The following is a 27,739-nucleotide window of genomic DNA, read 5'->3' on the forward strand; positions in this document are numbered from 1 at the left end:
TATTTTTTTACGAAACAGGTCGCAAGATAAACAAACATTCCCATAAAAAATTGTATTTGGTCGTAACCACAAAGTAATTTATTATTCCCAAGTTAAAGAAAACATAATGACAGTTTTGTCAATTTTAAAAAATCGGGGAATCTTGTTGATTTTCTAATTCTAGTTTTAATTCAAAAAGCATTACTAAATTAGTAATTAATGAGTAATTCTTAGGAATAAAACATAGTAGGTATATGTGTATGAAGAAATAATTTGTTATTCAAGATTCAGATTCCAAGTGTAATATTCTACTAAGTCTTTAAAAGTTAAATTTTATATTATACAAATAGTAGCTGACTTATACAAATAGTAGCTGACTTTATGATAAACCTATAACTAAATTTACATTCAAGATGCAGTAGAAATAAACAAACCAAGACACGTTAAATGCTACTAGGAGTACCCCCGAATCATAATTTACCATATGTATAAACTTTGAAAATCAGGATTTGGGATTTATAATGTATATACATTGTAAATTATGATTCGGGAGTGCTCTTAGTAGCATTTAACGTGTCTTGGTTTGTTTATTTCTACTGCATCTTGATTGTAAATTTAGTGCAAGATAAATAAATCGACTCATGATTGTGATCAAACATTTCATGAACAAGCATGATTGTGATCATGTGACTAGATTATGATCAAACATTTTGAAGTCAGATTTTTCTGAAGTAAGATAAGAGGGTACATGAATATCCAGAATGTATTTTGAAGTATGATACTTTACAATTACCTAGGTTTACAATTATGTTTCCGGCATCATTTACGGCAATGGTAATCATTCCCAATCAGACGAACAACGTCAATTTAGTATCTGTGTATATTTTGCCTTTAATCAAATATATCTACACCTGCTGATGTTTCTCAAGAAAACAAAATTGCACAGATACTGAATAACTAACGATACGATAGCCTTACTACGCCCCTGGTGGAACATACTGGATCGACGATTCGAGTTGCACATGTCCGATAGCTCTAGATAATTCCAAGGAGTTTTCTAGCGGCGCCGAAGAAATTTATACCATTTATTAAAAACTACCCTTTGTAGTAGTTTTTAATCAATGTTTATACAGTCGAACTCGCTTATTAGAATAGCGTTCCAAGCAAAAGTATTCCTATAACCGGGATATTCTAATAACCGATCATTAGTTGCTAATAGAACAGTTTCGGTACCTCAAATTTCTATTCCTTAAACCGGGACATTCCTATAACCGGTATTTTAATAAGCGGATTCGACTGTACTGAAATCTGGGAACGGAGCAAAATAGTATATTATGCAACGAGCATTTAATGATGGTCATTATGAAGCGAGTATGTGGGATACGAAACGAGCCGCCTAGCGGCGAGTTTCGTATAGAGTACGAGCTTCATAATGATAATTAAATGCAAGTTGTATACACGATTTTTTCTATGATCATTCACAACAAAAAATATATTCAAATTTATTAATTTTGTAACGCAAATAAATTCAGTAGTTTGTCAGTTTGACAGTTTGTTTACATATTTAGCACTGTCAAAGCGCATGTATTTGACTCGCCATTGGTCACTGCGAGTGTGCCACCTACATCGCAAATGCCATATCGCGATTCTATTGGTTAAAAATCTGTATCATAATCAAAATCTGTATCAGAATGAAGTTCATTATGATACAGGTAGTGAAGTCATAATTGATATACAGTGCGTCCATAAAGACTTTATGGAAAAATACCGAAACAGGTCGATTTTTATTTTTAAATTACAATTTTTTTGGAATATATATCATACTAGTGACGTCATCCGTATTGGCGTGATGACGTTATCGATGATTTTTTTAAATGAGAATAGGGGTCATGTGATAGCTCATTGGAAAGGGTATTTAATTCTCTATTCACTAATATAAGCATTAATATAATTATTTATACAGAGTGTTCAAAAAACATTTTTTAAATTAAAATAATTGAGAGTAAAAGAAGAATGTATGCAATTTATTTAATTCAAAATGCATTTTACTACTGTCAGAAAACAGAAAAAAATTATATTTGACAAATAAACGTTGATTTTCGCTCAAACTAAATGTTTAAACTGCCAAGAGACAGATGGTGGCAGCTTTAACATTGAATTTAAGCGAAAAACAATATTTATTTGTCAAATAAACATGTTTTTCCTGTTTTCTGACAGTAGTAAAACGTATTTTAAATTAAATAAATTACCTACATTCTTCTTTTTGTCTCAATTATTTTAATTAAAAAAATATTTTTTTCAACACCTTGTATAAATAATTATGTTAATGTTTATATTAGTGAATAGAGAATTGAATAACCTTTCAAATGAGCTATCACATGACCCCTATTCACATTTAAAAAATCATCTATTACGTCATCACACCCAGATGGATGATGTCACTAGTATGATATATATGCCAAAAAATCGGAATTTAAAAATAAAAATCGAACTGTTTCGGGATTTTTCCTTAAAGTCGCCGGTTTACGAAATAATGAAATTATGCGTTACTTTGTGGACGCACTGTATTATAGTATGAGAATAGATAAACATATAAATATAAATTAAATTTTAGAAATTAAGTTGTTAATATACCGGGTGTCCATCTATATTTTCCCCCATTTTAACTGCCTATAACTTCTAAACGGCTCAAGATAGAAACATGCGGTTTTCGCTGAAATGTTTTATTTTACTAAAAGTTTTGTATGAATCGATTGAGTTTTTTATATCGCTTTCAATTACGAAAATAAAAATGGCGGATTTTTGAAAAAACTTTGTTGACTTTTTTTTAATGGAACACCCAGTATATTTTTTTGTAAATTGAAAGAACGATCATTCACCTATCCAGCGATATAAAGTTTTTTAAAATCGGTTGTCAAATCACTGAGTAATTAATTTTTAAAATGAGAGGTGCAGCGTGGATATCACATACTGTAGCAAACTGAGCCGGCCCTGTCTTTCCACACCACGGCATGATCGACTGGTGTCGATTGTACCCGACCCCACTACCACATGGACTCGAGGTGGTGGTAGGTACTCGGAGAGAGGCCAGGGCATTTTCGGTCATTCGACAATTCAACACTCGAATCCAAGACGTTGAAAAGTGAAGACGTGTAATAAAGACTTTAACTCTCAGCGTTTCTTTAAATTTCGATAACTTAATGTTTTTTTTTTGTATTAAGATTTTAGACTCAATAAAGTTTTAATCATAACATTACACTGGCGTCCAACGTAAAGCCTTTTTAAAATTAATATCGTCGTGTTAAGAAATAAGAATTGCAACGATTCCGATTAACATTGAACACGTGCAGATTTACGGCAAAACATTCGCAAAGCAGGCTTTGTTTAGTTCACTTATCCGCATTGAAAAAATCCAATTGAAGACACCCGACAAAACATTCGCTTTATGGAGCTTTGTTTAGTAGTTGTTTTCATAGGAAATAATTAGCAAATTCTAAAATAAAGGTAATTGACGACACCCGACAAAACATTCGCTATCTACGGCTTTGTTTAGTAGTTGTTTTCAATAATAATAACAAATAATATTCAAACTTGTAACTGAATAGTAAATTCAATTGAAGACACCCGACAAAACAAACATTCGCTATCTACGGCTTTGTTTAGTAGTTGTTTTCAATAATAATAACAAATAATATTCAAACTTGTAACTGAATAGTAAATTCAATTGAAGACACCCGACAAACATTCGCCTTTGTGGCTTTGTTATTAGCATTTTTTGGAAATTTTGAAATAATTTAATAAACGTGTTGAAGGCGACCAACAGAACATTCGCACTTGTGGCTTTGTTTAGTAGCGTTTTCAATACAAAAACGAACATTTCTACATATTACCTATTAACAAATATTTTAAACGTGTTGAAGACATCAGACGAAACATTCGCCTTTCGTGGCTTTGTTTAGTAGCTGTTCTCAACACACATTATATTATATTCACATTTTACTTTGGCTTGCAGATCGTGCAATAAAACATTCGCTAGCTTTTCATTGTTTTGTCAGTTCTGTACGTTTCAAACAAGCGTCGACAAGAATTCGCTTCGCGACGATTTGTATAATTGTGATAACCCGTAAGCGACGACTACACCAAACGTGGCCGATCCAAATCAAAACGCGACACTTAGAAGAAGTCCAAGATTTGCTGAAAATATGACTACTATAACTATGTCTGCGGATCAATTTAATGAATTACTTAGAACAGTCGCAGCCAGTCCAGGCACCAACAATTCCAGCGGTAGTTTTAGTAAATGCACCGCACGTTTTAGCGGTAAACGATGTCATAATACAGTTGAAACATTCATAACAACGGTGTCAATTTATAAAGAAATTGAAAAGATTTCAGAAGCAGACGCACTGAAAGGGTTACCTTTACTGCTTACTGACAATGCAGCTGTATGGTGGCAAGGCGTCCAGAACGAAGCCAAAACCTGGAACGACGCTACCCAATTACTTAGAACAGCATTCTCACCATCTAAACCTGCACACCAAGTTTATGTTGATATATTTAACAATAAGCAACAATCCAACGAAACCATTGATGAATTCGTTACGCAGAAGAGGGCGTTACTCGCTCAACTGCCCCTCAACAGACACGACGAACAGACCCAATTGGACTTAATATATGGATTGCTGAGTCTCCACATACGGAAAGAAGTACCCCGAAATAAAATATCCACGTTCAGTGAGCTTTTAGATAAAGGCCGACAATGTGAGGAGATTCGCAAAGAAGCTATCCCAGATAAAGGAATAGACGAGAAACAAGGCACTTCAACAAAACGCAAGCCGGCACGATGTGGATTTTGCCACTTCAAAGGCCACACAACTGATGTGTGTAGAAAGCGGCAGACTAAAGAAAATGAAAAGCATCCCGGTACCGACAAAGCACCTGATACGCAGAATTCAATGAAAGAATTGCCCCAAACCAATAATGGTATCATATGCTATGGATGTGGCAAGGCCGGTTACTACAGAAGCAATTGTCCAGTATGTACAGCTTCGCGACCTAACGTAAACACCCAAGCTGTGAATTTTTACTCCTTCAATACACTACAAAGCTTAAGCACTCAAGTACCGACAATACCAATAACAGTACAAGGCATCCGAGGCATTGCGCATATAGACACTGCAGCCAGGACTAGCGTCGCTGGTAGATCTCTCTATGAGTGCTTGAAGAAGACACCATCTGTTATTTTCAAGAAATCGGAAGCTACGGTAACCCTAGCCGATGGTTCTAACCAAATGCAAGAGCTGCTTAGCACCACAGTTGAAATAGATATTGAAACCAGAACTTTTCAAATAAACTTTATAGTTCTACCGAACGCTTCAGATAATCGAACACTTCTGGGAATCGATTTTCTCGAGAAGGCGGCCATGACCCTACACATACCACAAAGGTGCTGGTCTTTTGCTGATAAACCAGACCAATTTTTTGAGTTTTTGGAAACGACGGATCATACTCCGAATGACAGACAACAAGCACCCTCAAAGAAAACTGTATATGCTACAGGGGTTAGGCAAGTAAGGTCACCGTTTCTCGACATTTTTACATCGTCATTACCGGAAGAGCAAAGTTATAATCTATGCGAGCTAGAACTACCAAATGTACCAACACAGATACCATTAAAAGAAGTATTTCAACACAATGACTTATATTCGCCAGATGCTATTGATGAAATATTCAAAGACTCGATACCTTCCCTATATAGTAGTCCACCTCGTGATCCTCGAAAAAGAAGAAGGTTCGAAATATTTGGCATAGACGTTGTATTGAATACGGAAGAAGCCTCCGGGCTGACCGAAGGACAAAGGGGCATTTTCAATACCACGCTGCTACGGTTCCAAGACATCTTCGCTGAAGAAGGTCCGCCAACGTGCTATGCTCAGCACCGGATCAACACAGTAGATCATGCTCCAATAGCCAGTGCCCCTTACAGGCTGAATTCATCCCGCCAAGCGATCCTTCGCGACAAATTAGATGACATGCTAGCAAAAGGCATTATTGAAGAGAGTGACATCCCTTGGGTATCTCCAGTGGTCTTGGTTCCCAAAAAGAACAACGATCTTAGAGTATGTGTAGACTACAGACGCCTGAACAGTATTACGATCCCGGATCACTACCCGTTACCAAGAGTCGACGATCTATTACACACCGCAAAAGGTTGCCCATATATGTCAAGCCTTGACCTTCAGTCAGGATATTGGCAGATCGAGATCCACGAAGAAGATAGAAACAAAACAGGATTCATAACTCCATTTGGAGTCTACCGCTTTAACCGAATGGCATTTGGTCTTTGCAATGCCCCTTCAACGTTCCAACGACTGATGGACCGTTTTACAGCCAGTCTGCACACAGTGTCACTACTAACATATTTAGACGATTTAATAATAAGATCTGTTAGCTTCGAGCAGCATATCTGCGACCTAGAATTGGTCTTTGAACGTCTTAGACAATATAGACTTAGAGTAAACCGATTAAAATGCAACTTTAGTTGCGCTACTATCCCATACCTGGGACATATAATAACAAGAGATGGAATCAATATGGATCCAAGTAAAACGGAGGTGATCGTGTCGTTACCGGCACCAAAAACCGTTAAACAACTTCTTTCGTTTATACAAACATGCTCGTGGTATAGGAGATTCATACCGAACTTCGCTCATATAGCCCGACCATTAACCAATCTCACCAAAAGGAAATCCATCTGGAAGTGGGGTGAGCAAGAAGGGAGAGCCTTCGATAGTCTTAAGATGTGCCTGTCCACGTCACCTATTCTGAGACAAGCTGATGATGCTATCCCTTTTATAATTAAAACAGATGCTAGTGCCTACGCAATTGGAGCAGTTTTGGTCCAGGGGGAGAAGGAGGAAGAACATCCCATAGAATATGCAAGTCGCTTACTCACCAGTGCGGAAAGGAACTACTCGACGACCGAGCGAGAAGACCTCGCTATCGTGTGGGCTGTAGCCAGGTTTAGGGGATATATAGAAGGCGCAGAAACCATTCTCATAACCGATCACCAGCCGCTTAGATGGTTAATGACACTAAAGACTCCCAGCGGTCGATTAGCAAGATGAAGCCTGCAGCTACAATCCTACAATCTAAAGATTCAGTACTCGCCTGGTAGAACTAATACTGTTGCCGACTTTCTATCTAGACCGCCATGTTCACAGCACACTGAAAACTGTAGCGTATGCAGCGTGCAGATCGACTTACCCGTACGAAGCGAAAAAGAGATCCGCGAGGAGCAATTGGCAGACGCCGAATTGAAAATCATAGTGAATGCATTAGAAAACATAGAGGATTTGGAGGCACACCAAAAATGGTTCAATCGAGGATATCTGTTGCATAGAGGCGTACTCTATCGATACAGTGAAGAACAGGAAGACGACGACGCCAGATTGGTAGTTCCCGAATCCCAGTGGAATAATATTTTACAAGCATACCATGACGATCCGACAGCAGGACATTATGGTGTTGAGAAGACCTTCCATAGAATCTCAAGACGGTACTACTGGCCGAAAATGAGGCAGTGTATTACCAAACATGTTGCCCACTGCCTAGACTGTGAAAGATATAAATTAGCCAACAGGAAACCCCCTGGATTAATGCAAACATCCACAACTAACCAGAGATTTGAAGTACTAGCCATCGACTTATTCGGACCTCTGCCCACATCCAAAAGAGGCAAACGGTGGATTTTTATTGTAGAAGACACGGCAAGTCGCTGGGTGGAACTATTCTCGTTGACCGACGCAACCGCTGAAGCTTGTGCACAAGTCCTTTTGGAGGATATATTCCTGCGTTATGGTCTACCCCGCAGAATTTTAAGCGACAATGGGGTACAGTTCGTTTCGGCCGTAGTTCAGCAGCTTACATTTTGTTTGGGAATCAAACAGACCTTTATTCCCATGTATCACGCCGAAGCTAATCCCGTTGAAAGAAAGAACCGAGACTTAAAGGTTCAACTTGGAATATTGGTTGGAAGAGAACACACAACATGGTGTGAACACATACCCGCCATACGTTTTGCCTTAAATAGAGCAAACTGCCAGAGCACAGGCTATACTGCCGCCTACCTAACTTTCGGACGCGAGCTCCGAACTGTGCAAGAAGTAACTAATGATTTAAGTGTCATAGTACAAAACGAAAACTTCGTTGCAGAGACTACCCCCAGGTTGCAGCAATTAGCAACCTCACTTAAGCTTGCACAGAGTATTACTGAAGAGCGTCAAGATCGTAATCAAGCATATGAAAATGCGAAACGACGGCCTGAATCAAAGTATAAACAAGGTGATAAGGTGTTACTACGCTGCCACTTCCTCAGCAATACGCAGCAGGGGTATTCTGCTAAACTTGCCCCTAGAAGGGACGGACCGTATGAAATCTTAAAGCAGCATGGGCCTACAAGTTATACAATCGTAGACCCCAGGGACAAGAGCACCCCACTAGGTGTATACCACTCTAGCGCCCTTACTCCATTTCAGGAGGGCGACACTATTACGGCTGAGCCCGTAAGGACACTACGTAAGCGAGGACGGCCCAAGAAACAGGGACCAGCTACCCATACTCCTACAGAGTCTTCTCGAGCTACTCCAACTACTGGCGACTCGTCGAGACGCCTTCCTCGCCAGAGGGGGAGACTGTAGCAAACTGAGCCGGCCCTGTCTTTCCACACCACGGCATGATCGACTGGTGTCGATTGTACCCGACCCCACTACCACATGGACTCGAGGTGGTGGTAGGTACTCGGAGAGAGGCCAGGGCATTTTCGGTCATTCGACAATTCAACACTCGAATCCAAGACGTTGAAAAGTGAAGACGTGTAATAAAGACTTTAACTCTCAGCGTTTCTTTAAATTTCGATAACTTAATGTTTTTTTTTGTATTAAGATTTTAGACTCAATAAAGTTTTAATCATAACATTACAATACCTAAATAACATGTAACTAAGCAAAATGATATTATGTTGTGATTTTCACATTTCATCTCTCATTTTAAAAATTAATTTCTCAGTCATTTGACAACCGATTTAAAAAAAAATTATATCGCTGGATAGGTAAATGACCATTTTTTCAAGTTACAAAAAAATATACTGGGTGTTTTAATAAAAAAGTCAACAACGTTTTTTTTTTCCAAAAATCCGCCATGTTTTATTTAAAAGCGATATGAAAAATGGCCATTTACCTAAAAAATTGAAAAAATGATCATTTACCTATCTCGTGATATAAAAATTTTCAAAATCGGTTGTCAAATGACTGAGAAATTAATTTTCAAAATGAGAGATGCAATGTGGAAATCACATAACATAATATCAATTTGCTTAGTTAGAGAGTTGCACCTCTCATTTTAAAAATAAATTACTCAGTCATTTGACAACCGATTTTGAAAAACTTTATATCGCTGGATAGATGAATGACCTTTCTTTCAATTTACAAAAAAATATACTGGGTGTTCCATTAAAAAAAAGTCCACAAAGTTTTTTCAAAAATCCGCCATTTTTTTTCGTGTTTGAAAGCGATATAAAAAATTTAATCCATTCAGACAAAACTTTTACTAAAATAAAACATTTCAGCGAAAACCGCATATTTCTATCTTGAGCCGTTTAGAAGTTATAGGCAGTTAAAATGGGGGAAAATATAGATGGACATCCGGTACATTTGTACGGTTAAGTAAATAAATGTTATAAATTAATTGTGTTTTTAGTGTTAGAAGACTGCAAATAAATTAAAATAAACATTACATTAGTATCAGGGGTGGGATATTTAAATAAATTCTGTGAAAAATGGCTACGGGAGTTAGACCCATATTAAGCTGCACCCCCCACCATGGCGAATAAAGTTCGGACTAGGCAAAAAATTTAGTGCTATTTATGTGCTAATTAGTTGCTCTATTCCGAATTTTGTTGCTCAAACCGTTTACCAGGAAATCGCGTTGAAAGTGGGGGGGTGCAGGTTAATGTAAAGCTGCACCCACCCACACCGAAAAAAGCTCAAACTTCTTGATTTTTTTGGTGATAAATTTAGTGCTATTTATGTGCTAATTAGTTGCTCTATTCCGAATTTTGTTGCTCAAACCGTTTACCAGGAAATCGCGTTGAAAGTGGGGGGGTGCAGGTTAATGTAAAGCTGCACCCACCCACACCGAAAAAAGCTCAAACTTCTTGATTTTTTTTGGTGATAAATTTAGTGCTATTTATGTGCTAATTAGTTGCTCTATTCCGAATTTTGTTGCTCAAACCGTTTACCAGGAAATCGCGTTGAAAGTGGGGGGGTGCAGGTTAATGGAAAGCTGCACCCACCCACACCGAAAAAAGCTCAAACTTCTTGATTTTTTTGGTGATAAATTTAGTGCTATTTATGTGCTAATTAGTTGCTCTATTCCGAATTTTGTTGCTCAAACCGTTTACCAGGAAATCGCGTTGAAAGTGGGGGGGGGTGCAGGTTAAGGCAAGCTGCACCCACCCACAACGAAAAAAGCTCAAATTTCTTGATTTTTTTGATGAAAAATTTAGTGCTGTTTATGTGCTAATTAGTTGCTCTATTCCGAATTTTGTTGCTCAAACCGTTTACCAGGAAATCGTGTTCAAATTGGGGGGGTCAAGCTTAATGGCAAACTGCACCCACCCACACCGAAAAAACTTCAAACTTATTGATTTTTTTGGTGATAAATTTAGTGCTATTTATATGCTAATTAGTTGCTCTAATCCGAATTTTGTTGCTCAAACCGTTGACCAAGAAATCGCGTTGAAAGTGGAGGGTGCAAGTTAATGGCAAGTTGCACCCACCCACACCGAAACAAGCTCAAACTTCTTGATCTTTTTGGTGAAAATTTAGTGCTATTTATGTGCTAATTAGTTGCTCTATTCCGAATTTTGTTGCTCAAACAGTTGACCAGGAAATCGCGTTCAAAGTGGGGGTCCAGCTTAATGGCAAGCTGCACCCGCTCACACCGAAAAAAGTTAAAACTTTTTGATTTTTTTTGGTGATAAATTTAGTGCTATTTATGTGCTAATTAGTTGCTACAATCCGAATTTTGTTGCTCAAACCGTTGACCAAGAAATCGCGTTGAAATTGGGGCGGTGCAAGTTAATGGCAAGTTGCACCCACCCACACCGAAAAAAGCTCAAACTTCTTGACTTTTTGGGTGAAAAATTTAGTGCTATTTATATGCTAGTTACTTGCTCTATTTCGAATTTTGTTGCTCAAACCGTTTACCAGGATATCGCGTTCAAAATGGGGGCTCCAGCTTAATGGCAAGCTGCACCCACTCACACCGAAAAAAGCTCAAACTTCTTGATTTTTTTGGTGAAAAATTTAGTGATTTAGTGCTATTTATGTGCTAATTAGTTGCTCTAATTCGAATTTTGTTGCTCAAACCGTTGACCAAGAAATCGCGTTGAAAGTGGGGGGGTGCAAGTTAATGGCAAGCTGCACTCACTCACACCGAAGAAAGCTCAAACTTCTTGATTTTTTTGGTAATAAATTTAGTGCTATTTATGTGCTAATTAGTTGCTCTATTCCGAAATTTGTTGCTCAAACCATTTACCAGGAAATCGCGTTGAAAGTGGGGGGGTGCAGGTTAATGGCAAGCTGCACCCACCCAAACCGGAAAAAGCTCAAACTGCTTGATTTTTTTGGTGAAGAATTTAGTGTGATTTATGTGCTAATTAGCTAATTAGTAATAAAACTATGGTTTACAACAATTACGTTACGACTATTGCTGATAAATGTACTTACTTGAAAACGAATTAATTCAAAATTCATTCAAATTTTTTGCATATAAAAAATATATTTAGTCGGAATGAGCGAAGCGAATTCTGAAATTCACATGAGTGCCTTAAAAATGTACTTTTTAACACGTATATCATACAATATTTTTTCTACAAACGTTATAAATATATAAAATACAATATTTTTGTTAATTGCTGAAACCATGAAACCTATCATCCGTAAAAGATAGAACTGGTTGTCTACACTCGAGGGGAATATCTAAAAATTCTTAGCGAAAATATTATACCGTTATATAAACTTGTTTTTTCTACAAACGTGTTAAAAATGCAATAATAGAGTTTAAATTAAATTTTAAAAAACCTTTTAAACCACCGTTTTCAAATTGTGCAAGTTTTACTATTAATATTAATGTTAGTAAATGCAGGGCCGGCGATAACGGGCCTGCAAGGGATGCATTGCAGGCGGGCGCCCCTGTTTAGGGGGCGCCAGAATGAGCTTTTTTTCTGCCGGTATTATGTAAAATACTAAAATAAAAAAATAATTTTTTTTAATGTGGTTTAAATTCGTCATAATACCCTAAGGGCCGATTGTTCAATTGGAGATTATCTTCAGATTAAAAATAATCTTCAATTAAACTTAATATTGCGTTGTTCAATCCAAGTTTAACACTTAACCATCTGTTAACAAGAGATTATCTTAATCGCTCAAAAACGAAGGATTAACGGTGTTAACTAAAGATTTGTAACCTTACTTTCTGGTTTTAAATTAAATATTTTCAAGAAAATTCCAAATTGGAACAACCATAGTTATTGCATGTATTTTGAATTGTTCTTTCTATACATTTTCAGTCGTAGATAAGATTTGCAGTAATAATGCAGTAATAAATCTATTACAATTTCGTGTCTCTAATAATAATGGCTATTTCTCTTTTATTTTGATGACAGAGATATGACAGAGGACGAATATTTCTTAGCTGTTTTTAATATAATTTTTTTGACTTCAAAAAAATGTGTTTCTTAAAAAATTTATATTAGTACAAAAATAAATTAGATCTCTCAGTGTATAGGTCCTTATGCTTTTTACAAATTTATGCATGATAATTATTAATTATTTATAAATACATATTTCCAGAAGTTTCGCTTTTTTTCATTATCTGTAAAAATCAGGTAAAAACAAATTGGAAAAACTTTTAATGAAATTTTTGAGAAGGAATAGGAATTATTTTTATAAGCTAAAAAATTAACATTACTATTTAAACATGTTTTTTACGCAAAGTTACCAGTTGTACTTTTGATACTTTCTTCCATTTTAAATATGTTTAATAATGTAAATTAAAATCTCTGTCAGTAGTAGTTGACATGTACTAAACACTACATGTCAAAAATCATTAACTTTATAACACAGAACACATTTTTATGTACAATTTTCATGATAAAGTTTGTTCCACGTCGTTAATTAATAACTGGCAACGTTGTCCCGATTCAGTACTCGCGTTTAATAAATCCGAAAGTTAACTAACATTGAACAACTTCTTAAAAAATAATCTTTAGATTAAATTTAATTACGGTTTACTTAATCCATGAGTTAACTACTGCTTGAACAACTGGCCCTATGCCCTAATCTGTGTTTGTTAATTTTGCATATCACATAATATACAAAAATATGCAATGCCGCATAGAATTCTTACCATGTAGTAATAAAATTTATTGGTCAAAGATATCATATTTCAACCAAACAACTTTGCTCTTAATGAGAATGCTTTGTTTATGTTCTTCAAATTTCTTGCAAGTTGTTAGGTTTGTATCAGCAGTTATGAGAGGAAATGAATAATTTCTAGTCAAATAAATAAGATTGTGATACTGTTTTCTTGACGCCCGCGCCTGTCTAATTGAAGTATTATGTAAATACCTATTAATAGGTATCAAGTTAAGTATTAATCCCATACAAAAATAATATTTAAAATAAACATTTTAAATTTAGTTTAGAACTCTTATTTCGATTATAATACAGAATAGTTTGTAAGTTGTACTCTGCAGTTAAAGAATCTAGCATTCAATTAATATAAAACTATATTTTTGTTAAGCACTCAGTACTATTATGAATCTACGGTAAAGTTATTATTTTTATTTAGTTAAACAAAAATGGATTAAAAAGATATCTGGGGCACAAATCGAAAAAGAAAAAATGACAAAAAAAAATAATCTTAGTTCTGAAAGTGAAGTTGTTTTGTCAGATGATTGGTCCAATAAAATTGTAACCGAACTTTATTTACCGGGGACATTTTCGGATAGCGGGACACCGACTTAAGTCACTGCCCGGAACACACATTTTTAGGGCACAAGTCCAAAATCAAGTCATTAATATTAATAGGGAGAAAAGCTCTTCTAGCTACCCCTAAAATCAGGTGGTTTAACCACATAAAGTAATACAGAGGATGTTCCATTACCGGCATTACCCAGGGCATCTAAGGTAACGTTCAGTACAAAGCCTCCTTATTCGTTATGTACTACGATGGGGCGAGGGGTGGTGGTAAATACAGTTTGAGGGTCAGATAGATACGGGGTCAGGTTACGCAGTGTAACCGGTTTGATCTTCGTACATGAGGGTCTCACTGTTCAATTTGAACACATAATGTTCCCGTTCCCGAGGCTGGTGTTGTACGAGTATCTGTGTGGGGGAGGGGGGCGCCTGTGCTAGTTTTGCAGGCGGGCACCTTATACCCTAGCGCCGGCACTGAGTAAATGAAATATAAATATTTTGACTTTTCACAATTTGACAATTCACTTTTAACTGCAGTGCCTTAAAATTTTTAAAGCACTAGTGCTATAAAGTAGCATTTTTAACGCTCCAATGGAGTGCTAAAATAGTTATTAATGAAACAGTTCGTGAAGTATGCTTTTTGCGATCGCACGCGATTTTTAGAGCACGAGCGACAACGGAGCGAGTTCGCAAAAAGTACTTCACGCACAGTTTCATACAATATTTTATCTACGATAAACAAATAAAAAAAGCTGTAACTCTTCTATTCTACAATTTTTAGAACTTTGAAATTTAAAAATTACAACTAGGTACTTTCAAACCACAAAACTGTCAAAACTCTTGTTATAATTCATTGCTCATATTGTCATCACCATGACAACGCGAAAATTAAGGATTGTCACCATGTCAACTCGAAAGTTACAAACAGTGCGAAAAAGTAAATCCCATTTAAAATACATTGTTACTTAACGCCAGGGGCGTAGCTACCGTCGTATCAGCCGTATCAATTATACGGGGCCCCCGACATTCAAGGGGCCCCCAACATTCAAGGGCCCCATCGCGGCATGTCGAAACAAAATTCCATTTGCAAAGATTGAACTAAATATTCTACAGGTATTTCACTATTAAAACGCTTTGAAACAGTGTATGTTGTTTGGATATCAACATTTTGGTGTAGTGGATTCTTTATATATATGTACCTATATAAATCATATTTACCTATTATCTATTCTCTGCCTCATAACAACAGAGCTTTATTGTTTTCAAGGTATCTCTCATTGTCAATTCCGTTGGCTGTGTGTGAGTTATTGTATAATGTATATTGAAGAATGCCGAATTGCAATTTTTGTAATCGCTTTATCTTTGAATATTTGAAACAGTATGTATTGTTCGGGTATATTATGTATGTTCGTATAATCTGTTCTTTATCTTTATTGTATTTATGTATATCTACATTTCTCCAAGAAATTAACGTATCACCTTAAAAATTGGTCATTTTTTATGTCTCATATTTCCTAAACCTGTTTTCGATATATTTTTGAACATTTTCGTTTAATAATATTGTTGCTAGACAGGTAAATAGACGACCGGAGTGTGACGTCACAGCCAACTGCGGCTATATTCAGTGTTATGATGATCACTTGCAAACAAAGATTGTAAACACGTTGAAAAGTAAGGTTTTACCGAATCTCAAGACTTTTTAATTAGTATTCAATCTAAAAAAATAAAATAAAATATAAAATCTAAAATTTATAAAAAACAAATAAATTGTAACCTTACTTCACCGAGACATACATTTTATTGTTATTTATATAAAACGTCATGCTTTATTATTTACACAACCTTCTAAAATTGTTGTAGTAACTATAATAATACTTAAATATTGCAAAAAACGGAAATATTCTCTGTAAAAACTGAAAAAAACAATAAAAAATACAAATTTGCCACACTAAACAACGTTTGTTTGGAAAACTCTGACATGACATATGTCAATAAAAATTGACACTTCTACGTCATCACTCCGGCTGTCCATTGTTATTGTATACCGGGTGTACCAATCAAAAAGTAATTTTTTCTCAAAGTCACCACACCCTGTGGAATATTGTTGCATTTATAAAATACTGAAATTAAAACCCAACTATAGCTTCATGTGTTCTTAACATTCTGTTTTCGATTCATTCGCTTATGTTGGATAGTAAAAAAGTTAGGTAATAATTTAACAACTCGCCTTATTTTTCATCGATACAGGGTGTTTTTAAATAAGTATGGCAAACTTGCAAACTTTATTGCAGCTTCCAGCTTTTCTTGTACTACATTGCTACCTTGTAATGTCATATTTAAATTCTTGAAGAAGTCAAAAATATAACAAATATACGCTACCTTGATTAACCGATTGGCGTCATGAAAACTGTCTTTAAATTGAAATATTGCATCCCTAGCCGTTGGTGGATGTTGTTCTAAGAATATTGAAATTTCTTCCTTGAATTATTCAATTAATTCAAAAAAAGTTTTCTTGAAACATTCCCTTTTGATAGTCAACGCACTTCGCAGTCTAAAAGAAGATGTTCATGTGAAACGGCGAGGCGAGGCGACCCGGCATTTTGCTTTCGTGGCCCGGTACCGGGTCGCGACCCACCATTTGGGAAACGCTGCTCTAGCGCGTAGTTTGATTTTACGCTCGTCGTCCGTAGCAACCGTACAACCATACAATACAATCACATTGAACATTCAAACTGAAAGATATAAAAGTTAATGTTATGACATTATAACGACAGATATAAAATAGTTACAATAAAGTTAGTGATTTAAAAATAGTTTCATTTTATTAAGTGATTGTAGAAAAAATGTTGTATGTATTACAAGCGCAAAGTGACATTATTTCTTTTGAGTAATTACCGCTCTCCGCTACGGTCGAGTGGTAACTCTTACTCTCAAGAAATAATGTATCACTTTTCGTTCTTAATGCATAAATAACTATTCAATTTGAATTTTCAAATTGTACGAGTATTGTATGGTTGTACGGTTGCTACGGACGACGCGCGGTAATCAAACTTTAACGCGCTAGCGCTATAAAGTGACGGTACTCAGTAAACGTTAACTTTTCGTTGCCATTGACAAGCGAAAAAGTCTTCTTTATCAAGTGATTGTAGAAAAAATTTAATAGATTTGCTTGAGTTTTACCGCAAATAATTTGTGCTATATCAAAATGTATTTTATTTCTGTTAATATAATAATTAATAAATGTAAGATATTGTATTAGATTTTGCAATAAAAAATTTTAAAACTATATTAGTGATTTCTATAAAACACTCACCAGTGTACAGTCGGGCCAGATTCAGTGTGTATTTGAGATTTTGGATGTACACTAATGTTTGGCGTTCGGGTTTTCCACATTTTCTGAATTTTATTTTGGTACCGTGCAGATGTTTTTACTTGACGAGATGTTATCAAAATAAAAATCACAAAATTTGGAAAATCCGAAAGTCAACAACAATGCGCATCCAAATCTCAAATACAAAGTGAATCTGGTCGGACTGTAAGATACCTCACCGAAGAATGAAACTTCAGCCGCTTCAACACCACCTTTAAGACTAATATTCAATTGTTTTATTTTTAAAACATTCACAAGCCACAAAGATTTTGTATTTTTTTTAGAAATTTATAATTCACACTCGTATTCGTATCTTACATCAACATGATGGTTACTTGGTGAAAGTTTGTATGTTTATTACAAAATGTGGAAGTATGTATATAGTCCATATGGTGAGACCGCTCCATATAGTCCATATGGTGAGTCTGAAAACATTTCTGATTCGGTTTCTTTGTGGATTCCTATTAAAAAATGTCCCCTTTAAACAAATCTGAAGGGTACCGATTATCAGAAACAAATATTACAATCAAACGGCAGAAATCAAAATAGAAAACCAGTTAACTGATAAAATTGCAATAGAACGAGGAGTACGACAGGGCTGTATTTTATCTCCACTACTATTCAATATTTACTCTGAATGGATATTTAAAGAAGCTTTAGACGGTTGTGCAAAGGGAGTATTAATAAATGGTGAATGGTTGAATAACATTAGATATGCAGATGACACCATAGTTTTCGACGATAATCTGAATGATTTACAGATATTAACAAATCGTATAACAGAAGTCAGCAACAGAAGAAGACCAAATTTATGACAATTAGTAAGAAACCAATATTAAACGCTCAACTTACAGTCAACCAACAGAATATCGAAAGAGTTGAGCAATATACATATCTGGGTACGAATTTAAATAGCCAATGGGACAACTCGACAGAAATTAAACAGCGAATAATAAAAGCGAAAGCAGCATACGTTAGAATGAGACCAATTTTCAACAGTCGAGACATATCATTAAAAACAAAATACCGTCTGTTGAAAAGCTACATATTCACAGTTCTGCTCTACGGAATGGAAGGTGGACACTAACTGTTGCATCTATGAATCGAATCGAAGCTTTCGAAATGTGGTGTTATAGGCGCATCTTACGTATATCCTGGGTTGAACGAATTAATAATGTAAAAGTGCTGCGTAGAATGGGGAAAGACTGTGAAATTCTCATAACCATCAAAACAAAAAAATTAGAATATCTAGGACATGTAATGAGAAATCAAGAACGTTACGGCCTTCTCCAACTGATTCTCCAAGGGAAGGTAAATGGTAAAAGAGGGCCGGGAAGAAACGCATTTCCTGGCTTCAAAATTTACGAAAGTGGTATAACACCACTACCACTGAACTGTTCCGCGTTGCGGTAAACAAAGTCAAGATAGCCATGATGATCGCCAACATCCGAAACGGATAGGCACTTTAAGAAGAAGAAGAAGGATATATGGCGGAATTTTTGGGCAGAAATTGTTTAAACAATTTTTTTAAACAAATACAAAAGACCACCTTCTTTGCCCTGGAACATATATTTCTAGATTGTAAACTAGCCCTAAGAAAAGATAAGAATAAAAAATCTCCAGGCGAAGATTGTGTAATTACTGATGCAATAAACATCAGAGGCACTTGTCTTCTTAAGAAAATAAAAGACCTTTTTAATATGTGCCTTTTAGATAGCAATATACCCGACAAATGGCATAATGCTCAAGTAATTCTATTGTACAAAAAAGGAGATCCCCATGAATTAGAAAATTACAGACCTATAAGTCTTCTTAGTCACTTATACAAACTCCTTACAAGAATAGTAACGAATCGTCTTGAGAAAAAACTTGATTTCTACCAGCCAATTTGGAACAAATGATCACCCACAGAGCATTAAAACGGTAATAGAAAAGACTATCGAATACAATCGACCACTCGTTTTGGCTTTTGTAGATTTCCATAAAGCCTTTGACACGGTAGAACGTGACAAAATTCTGGAAGTACTACAAGCATGCCGCATTGACTACCGATACACAAGGTTAATTTACAATACATAAAAGAACGCAACTATGTGGGTGAAACTACATAAAAACACGGACCATATCCCAATCGGCAGAGGAGTCCGACAGGACGATAAGTTATCGCCTAAACTCTACCGCAGTACTAGAATATGCTTGTAAATAACTTAACTGGGAAGAGCGAGGCCTGAATATTGACGGTAGAAGATTAACAAATTTGAAATTCGCAGACGACATAGTTTTGTTCTCTAACAACCTCAAGAAAATATGTACCATGCTACATGAACTTTAGTTAGTGTACGCCAGTGTAGGTGTCTCAAAATAAACATCTCCAAAACAAAATTCATGACAAACCTAGTACCTAGCGGAAATATCAATATTGGAGAAAACGAAGTAGAGCTAGTGGAAAAATACATATACCTTGGACACGAAATAAAGATCACAAGAGACAAACAAATATGCAAACTACGAAGAAGAATAAACCTACCATAGGTAGCCTATGGAAAACTCAAAGACCTATTTAAAAGTGACATACCAATTTCTCTAAAACGTAAAACATTTGACCAATTTGTGTTGCCTATGATGACTTATGGTGCCGAAACTTTGACATTGACAGCCACAGCTTCTAAAATGCTGCAAATAGCCCAGAGGAAAATGGAAAGGTCAATGCTGAGTATGTCGCTTCGTGACCGAGTTAGAAATGAAGACTTAAGGCGAAGAACAAGAGTTACCGATGTAATTTCCCGAATTGCCACCCTGAAATGGAACTTGGCCTGACACGTCGCCCGAATCAGTGATGGGGAGTGGACGAAGAGTGCAGGCCGAGATTAGACAAAAGAAGTAGAGGAAGACCATCTACTCGTTGGACTGATGAACTCAAGAAAATGTCAAGAAATTGGATGCAAAGTGCTCAAAATAGAGCACAATGGACAAAAATGAGGGAGGCCTATGTTCAGCGGTGAACGAAAAGGGCTGTATGATGATGATAATGATACGTACTATCGAAATATATCGGTATCCGATTTTGTTGCTAACCGTAGAACTTGCAAATGCATTAGTTAATCCCACCCGACCTGGCTCCGCGCTATACATATGTGTCTCTGTTCTATGTTAAATAAATAAGTTACTCGTACATATTATTTGGTACTAAAATAATTTAGGGAACACGTACCATCAAATTATACTTCTATCTGATTTTATTTCTCATTGTTTTAGTGAACATACAAGTGTTTCGTTGTGCGTCTAATGAGAAGCTGGCACCGCCCCATTTTGAACGCGATTTCCTGGTCAACGGTTTGAGCAACAAAATTCGGATTAGAGCAACTAATTAGCACATAAATAGCACTAAATTAATCACCAAAAAAAATCAATAAGTTTGAAGTTTTTTCGGTGTGGGTGGGTGCAGTTTGCCATTAAGCTTGACCCCCCCCAATTTGAACGCGATTTCCTGGTAAACGGTTTGAGCAACAAAATTCGGAATAGAGCAACTAATTAGCACATAAATAGCACTAAATTTATCACCAAAAAAAATCAAGAAGTTTGAGGTTTTTTCGGTGTGGGTGGGTGCAGCTTGCCATTAACCTGCACCCCCCACTTTCAACGCGATTTCCTGGTAAACGGTTTGAGCAACAAAATTCGGAATAGAGCAACTAATTAGCACATAAATAGCACTAAATTTATCACCAAAAAAAAATCAAGAAGTTTGAGCTTTTTTCGTTGTGGGTGGGTGCAGCTTGCCATTAACCTGCACCCCCCACTTTCAACGCGGAGCAACAAAATTCGGAATAGAGCAACTAATTAGCACATAAATAGCACTAAATTTATCGCCAAAAAAAATCAAGAAGTTTGAGCTTTTTTCCGTGTGGGTGGGTGCAGCTTTCCATTAACCTGCACCCCCCACTTTCAACGCGATTTCCTGGTAAACGGTTTGAGAAACAAATTTCGGAATAGAGCAACTAATTAGCACATAAATAGCACTAAATTTATCACCAAAAAAAATCAAGAAGTTTGAGCTTTTTTCGGTGTGGGTGGGTGCAGCTTTACATTAACCTGCACCCCCCCACTTTCAACGCGATTTCCTGGTAAACGGTTTGAGCAACAAAATTCGGAATAGAGCAACTAATTAGCACATAAATAGCACTAAATTTATCACCAAAAAAAATCAAGAAGTTTGAGCTTTTTTCGGTGTGGGTGGGTGCAGCTTTACATTAACCTGCACCCCCCCACTTTCAACGCGATTTCCTGGTAAACGGTTTGAGCAACAAAATTCGGAATAGAGCAACTAATTAGCACATAAATAGCACTAAATTTATCACCAAAAAAAAATCAAGAATTTTGAGCTTTTTTCGTTGTGGGTGGGTGCAGCTTGCCATTAACCTGCACCCCCCACTTTCAACGCGGAGCAACAAAATTCGGAATAGAGCAACTAATTAGCACATAAATAGCACTAAATTTATCGCCAAAAAAAATCAAGAAGTTTGAGCTTTTTTCCGTGTGGGTGGGTGCAGCTTTCCATTAACCTGCACCCCCCCCACTTTCAACGCGATTTCCTGGTAAACGGTTTGAGCAACAAATTTCGGAATAGAGCAACTAATTAGCACATAAATAGCACTAAATTTATCACCAAAAAAAAATCAAGAAGTTTGAGCTTTTTTCGGTGTGGGTGGGTGCAGCTTTACATTAACCTGCACCCCCCCCACTTTCAACGCGATTTCCTGGTAAACGGTTTGAGCAACAAAATTCGGAATAGAGCAACTAATTAGCACATAAATAGCACTAAATTTATCACCAAAAAAAATCAAGAAGTTTGAGCTTTTTTCGGTGTGGGTGGGTGCAGCTTTACATTAACCTGCACCCCCCCACTTTCAACGCGATTTCCTGGTAAACGGTTTGAGCAACAAAATTCGGAATAGAGCAACTAATTAGCACATAAATAGCACTAAATTTTTTGCCTAGTCCGAACTTTATTCGCGATGATGGGGGGTGCAGCTTAATATGGGTGGGAGTTAGCAATTTAAAAGTGACCAATTTACGACGATAACTGAAAGATACCGAACTAAATTCTGTTGTGTTATCATGTGGTACATGATCCAAGTGAAGGTAAACAATGAAAGAAATAATGCGAAAAATAATGAAAAACATGTACCTAAAATAATGAAAAATAAAAACCTTATTTTGTAAAAGGTATATGTATTTAAAATCCCTAAAAAGGAGCTGTATCACAAAACTTTTTCGGAAGCAATATTCCATCATCAGTGTTATCACAGGTTTACATGCTGCCATCAAAATGTACGGGTAAAAACCCTTAAATTGATTTTAAACAGTTGGGGTTACATTATGTTATCTGATTTTGAAGGATGTTAAAAATATTTCCAGATTAACACCTGCCATCACATGATATCAACCATATTGGTTGGAAAAGGTTGGAATAAGGTTTTTATTTTTTGTGATTTATGCTATACAGCCAGTACAGGAATTTTTCCTTGTGATATTTTTAAATTTTTCCTTGTGATATGTAAAATAATTGTTTATAAAGTGGAAGAAAACGGTACTAAAATTTAATGCTATGCGGAGGATGCAATGTTAGTAGTGGACGAAAACGATCTGTAATGGTATGGGAGCCCAAGCGTGGATTTTGCGTATTACTCGAGCGCGTCCGTTGGGGCAGTCCGTAAAAAATCTATCCTTAGAAAAATTAGAAAACTTCAGATTAAGACAAACTAAGTTAAGTACATGCTAAGATAAGTACAAAGAGCAATGCTTGGCATATCACTTAAGGACAGAAAAACAAACATGAATAAGACAGAAAACCAAAGTCACCGATGTGGTACAAAAATCATTAAAATTTAAATGGGAATACGCTGGACATGTAGCTAGGAGCGATATAAACAAATGGCATAGAACACTTCTAACCTGGAGACCATACCAACACAAAAGGCCCAGAGGCAGACCTCCTATGATATGGACAGATGATCTGAAACGAACTGCAGGGAAAAATAGGCACAAGTAGCGTACAACAAAAACAATGGAAAATAAGACTTGAAGAGGCTTATGTTCAGATGTGGACGTGAATGGCTAGACGAAGAAGTTAAGTACATGAAGAACAGTGTATATTTCAAAAATCGATTGACGATTTGAGCGGAGCGTAAGGAAATGAGTGAGTCACAAAGTTTCACAAATAAAAGCGATTATTTCGCGAAATGAAAATCAGATCGAAAAACTGAAAAATACGTGTTCAATATTTTTCACAAATCTATCGAATGATACATGACCCGCGGAAGGGGGTCGTGTTAAAATTTTAAATAGGAACTCTCCCTTTAAAATTTTTAATAGGAACCCGCGATATTTCACGAAATGAACATCACATCGAATAACTGAAAAATACGTGTTTACTATTTTTCAAAAATCTATCGAATGACATCAAACACGGACCCCCACGGAGGGTGTGGAGGGTAACTTTAAAATTTTAAATGGGAAACCCCATTTGTTATTGCAGATTTGGATTCCTTTCGTAAAAATAAGTAATAATATTTAGTTGACATTTTAGATACATTTTTTCGAATTATGGATAGATGGATGGGGCTATAATAGGAAAAAACGATTTTTGGAAAGGAAAAATTAAATTAAAAAATGGAAAATCTCCCTAAAATGAAAAACTTAACTTAACTTTTTTTGGTTTTAGGACCTAATCTTCACAACCCATTAGGTCCCCATGACTACTCATTAACAGAATGAGAGAATTAAGAATGGTGAAAATCGCTCGAGCAAGAGTAGAACGTTGGAGCGTGGGCCTTTCCAAAAAGCGTTCCCAAAAAGTGGGCAGTCACCTAAAGGTCGAGCGGACAGATGTATAAAGATAAAATAGGCAATTTGCGTAAAATCAAAAGGAATTAAAGGAAATAAGCATGTGGTTCATGTTAACTATTTCAATTTTTTAGTTTTCTGACGTCAAAAGTTTTAAAAGTGTTTTTAGTTTGCAGAGCAATGGGTGTTATTGACGTGAAATGACAATACATACACTGCCATATTTTACGATTTTATTGCTTAACATTTTTGACATAATTATCTTAAACTTTGAAAATTGCTTAATACGGCATTTTTGTTGCATGCTTGATAATTGATTTACCTACTATTTTCGTTTTCAGTTTTTATAACAATCTACTATCTTGCGTTCACTTTCTTTTTCTGGGTAATGTCATCAACAGTTGTTTTAATTATTTTTTTAATTTAACCGTTAATTTAGGATTCAGATTCATGTTTTACATGAATCTAAATTCGAAATTAAACAAAATATTGAATATGACGCCGACGGTATCGTAAGTTCGAAGAGAAAATGCATAATAATAATGCAGTCATATATTGTCTAACATAAATATAAATTAATTAGGAAGAAAAAGTACAAATAACGATAAAAATAAGGTTTAATATTTAGGTATTGTCTAAAAATAGTAAAACTATAGTAGCGTGTATTATGTATTGTAAAAATAATAAAGTTAAGATAGAAATATAATTTTTAATAATTAAAGAAATACTATTAGGAAATTGTTTAAATTACAATACAGATATATAATCAGGTAATAAAATTAGTTAAATATGCAACAAATTGCAACACATTTTTATAGGTTTCACGGATGGCTTTGCAAGAACTAATCTTATACTACGGAATAGCCTGCATTATCACGAGCACCGGTAGTTTTGTATTTAAGTTAACAAAGATTTAAAAGTAAAAGTCATTTTCAATTTTGTAACAGTACATTTTGAGTAAATATCAATATCATTGCCCATGGGGTCGTGAAACTCTGTGTCAGTGACGTGTGTGCTAAGAATAATAGGTATGTGTATTTAATAAAACTATGACTATTTATCAGCGATCTATTCTTTGGATATATTTGATGTGGCTTAAAACTTACCATAGAAAACACCCCAGAGGCTGTCCACACTATTAACGAAACATTCACACTCCCCGTATTTTTCAGCACCCCCGACGGACTCACAAAAATCCCCGAACCTATAATACTTCCTACGATAACTGTGATCCCATTCATGAGGGTCATTTTTGGCTTGAGGGTGATTTCCTCATCGCCCTTCTTAGGTTCTTCCTCGTCCATGGCTAACGGTGATCTGTAGTGCAAATTTTGCGAGCACGTTGGAATTGAAGAGAGGCCTTGAAGTCCGCGATATGACAAGAAAACGTTCTTCGGTGGCCGATTTCGACCTTTACGCAGAGGAACACAAGGAATAAAGGATACGCGAGGGTGGGTTATTTTGCCGGGTAGCGCTTGAGCGGTATCGGTAGACAGGGTGGTGGAAAAACCGGTCGGAGAGGGTTTTGCCATACGGAAAAGCACGAGAGCAAGAAATAGCCCTTCATAAACCATCATTTAGAAGAAGATATATTTTTATTTTAAAGCGAGGATTTTGCTTTTATTTATTAAATTGAAGTTTTGTCGATTGTGGATATATTATAATATTAAATTAATTTAGAAAATTAGGATCATGAAGAAGGACTATAAATAATAAAACAAATTTATAACTCAAAGTTTAAAGATGTTTAAGAATAATATCTAATAAAGTAATAAATAAATTAAAAAAATATTGTCAAAGAATATTTTTAAATAACAGGTTAAACATAAAGTAAACTAGAAAAGGATTATTGCTATAAAAAAGGTAAAAATCAAATGGAACCATTTCACCGACAGAAATAATTAATATACAATGATGTTCTAAAATTTTATAAGAATACTTTAGAAAATATAATTAACACTAACATTATGTAATTAGCTAAAAAAGGGTTGAGAAGAAAATATAGATCATGGAAGAGTATTTTATTGTATTTCGGTAATTTTAACAATTATTTACTAATGAAGTAAAAACCTCACATGTAGGTAGGTGGTATATAATTTATTAAAAAAAATTTTCTAAAAATGATCCAAGATGGATAAAATCACAAACGTTTTCGGACCAATCAGTCCATCATCAGGTGGTAGAAACCTAAAATAAGCAAACCACTGTATTAAAAAAGCCAAGATGAAATTTGACTGTCTGAAAGGTAGGAAAATTACAACATGTGGTTACTTACTTCAGATCCAAAGTAGTTGGAACTAGCTACATATTTAGGTCAAAAGACCTTAATGTAATAATAATTATGCCATTTAGGCTACAAAAATGTCGACAATAAGTCGATGTCACAAGAAATTAAATTGCAACGGTATTACAAAGTGGTCTTCATCTTGGCCTCAAACTGACAGACTAAAATATGACATTGAACGGATATTGACAAGACCTTCTAGGGAATTTTATGTGTTCTAAAATACATTTAATATGTTGTTCTAAAATACAATATAACTACATACACATAAAATTCCCTAGAAGGTCTTGTCAATATCCGTTCAATGTCATATTTTAGTCTGTCAGTTTGAGGCCAAGATGAAGACCACTTTGTAATACCGTTGCAATTTAATTTCTTGTGACATCGACTTATTGTCGACATTTTTGTAGCCTAAATGGCATAATTATTATTACATTAAGGTCTTTTGACCTAAATATGTAGCTAGTTCCAACTACTTTGGATCTGAAGTAAGTAACCACATGTTGTAATTTTCCTAACTTTCAGACAGTCAAATTTCATCTTGGCTTTTTTAATACAGTGGTTTGCTTATTTTAGGTTTCTACCACCTGATGATGGACTGATTGGTCTGAAAACGTTTGTGATTTTATCCATCTTGGATCATTTTTAGAAAACATTTTTTAATAAATTATATACCACCTACCTACATGTGAGGTTTTTACTTCATTAGTAAGTTTTTATTATGGTATACAGCCAATGAGAGGAATCTTTTCCTTTATATTTTAACAATTATATTATTGCTATGGGGTGTAATTCGCTCGTATTTATTTTGTAACTTCAAAACTTTATTTGGCTTTTTACAATAAGTCACATTTTTTTATGGGAAGGAGTAGGTGAATCTTCTAAAAACCTTATCAGGCCGTGTCTGGTTAAGGATGGCCTGGCGTGTGTTGGATTCAAAGTGGAAGGGTCCATCTGCTCTGCTGCCTACTAAATACAGTGGAACTTTGATATTACGGCCTCTGCAGCTACGTCACCTCGGTTGTAACTTCAATTTTTAATAAGTCCGGCCAAAAACTATTCGATATTATTAAAAACCCGGTTTTAGCGGTAAAAATGAAGTAACCCTCGTCTATAGCGTCTTAAAATTTTACAGTAGGTTGTTGTTTTTTCATTTTATGAAAAATAAAGTGCAATGCGTTTCCAGCTTTGCGACACTGCTCCTTCCAAGAATGTGAGAAA

At 35.6% G+C, this 27,739-nt stretch overlaps 1 protein-coding gene across 1 annotated transcript in view; it reads right to left on the reverse strand.

Moving 5' to 3' along the window:
* LOC114327480 (large neutral amino acids transporter small subunit 1) overlaps nt 1–25,593 on the reverse strand; it is a 221,749-nt gene extending 196,156 nt beyond the window's left edge. The window contains exon 1 of the mRNA XM_050643994.1: nt 25,341–25,593. Coding sequence (XP_050499951.1) covers nt 25,341–25,538 — 198 coding nt within the window. The 5' untranslated portion in view covers nt 25,539–25,593. The remainder of the gene's footprint in view (nt 1–25,340) is intronic.
* Nucleotides 25,594–27,739: the final 2,146 nt, after the last annotated feature.

The sequence above is a fragment of the Diabrotica virgifera genome, chromosome 2, assembly GCF_917563875.1.
Source record: "Diabrotica virgifera virgifera chromosome 2, PGI_DIABVI_V3a".
Classification (NCBI taxonomy): Eukaryota; Metazoa; Arthropoda; class Insecta; order Coleoptera; family Chrysomelidae; genus Diabrotica; species Diabrotica virgifera.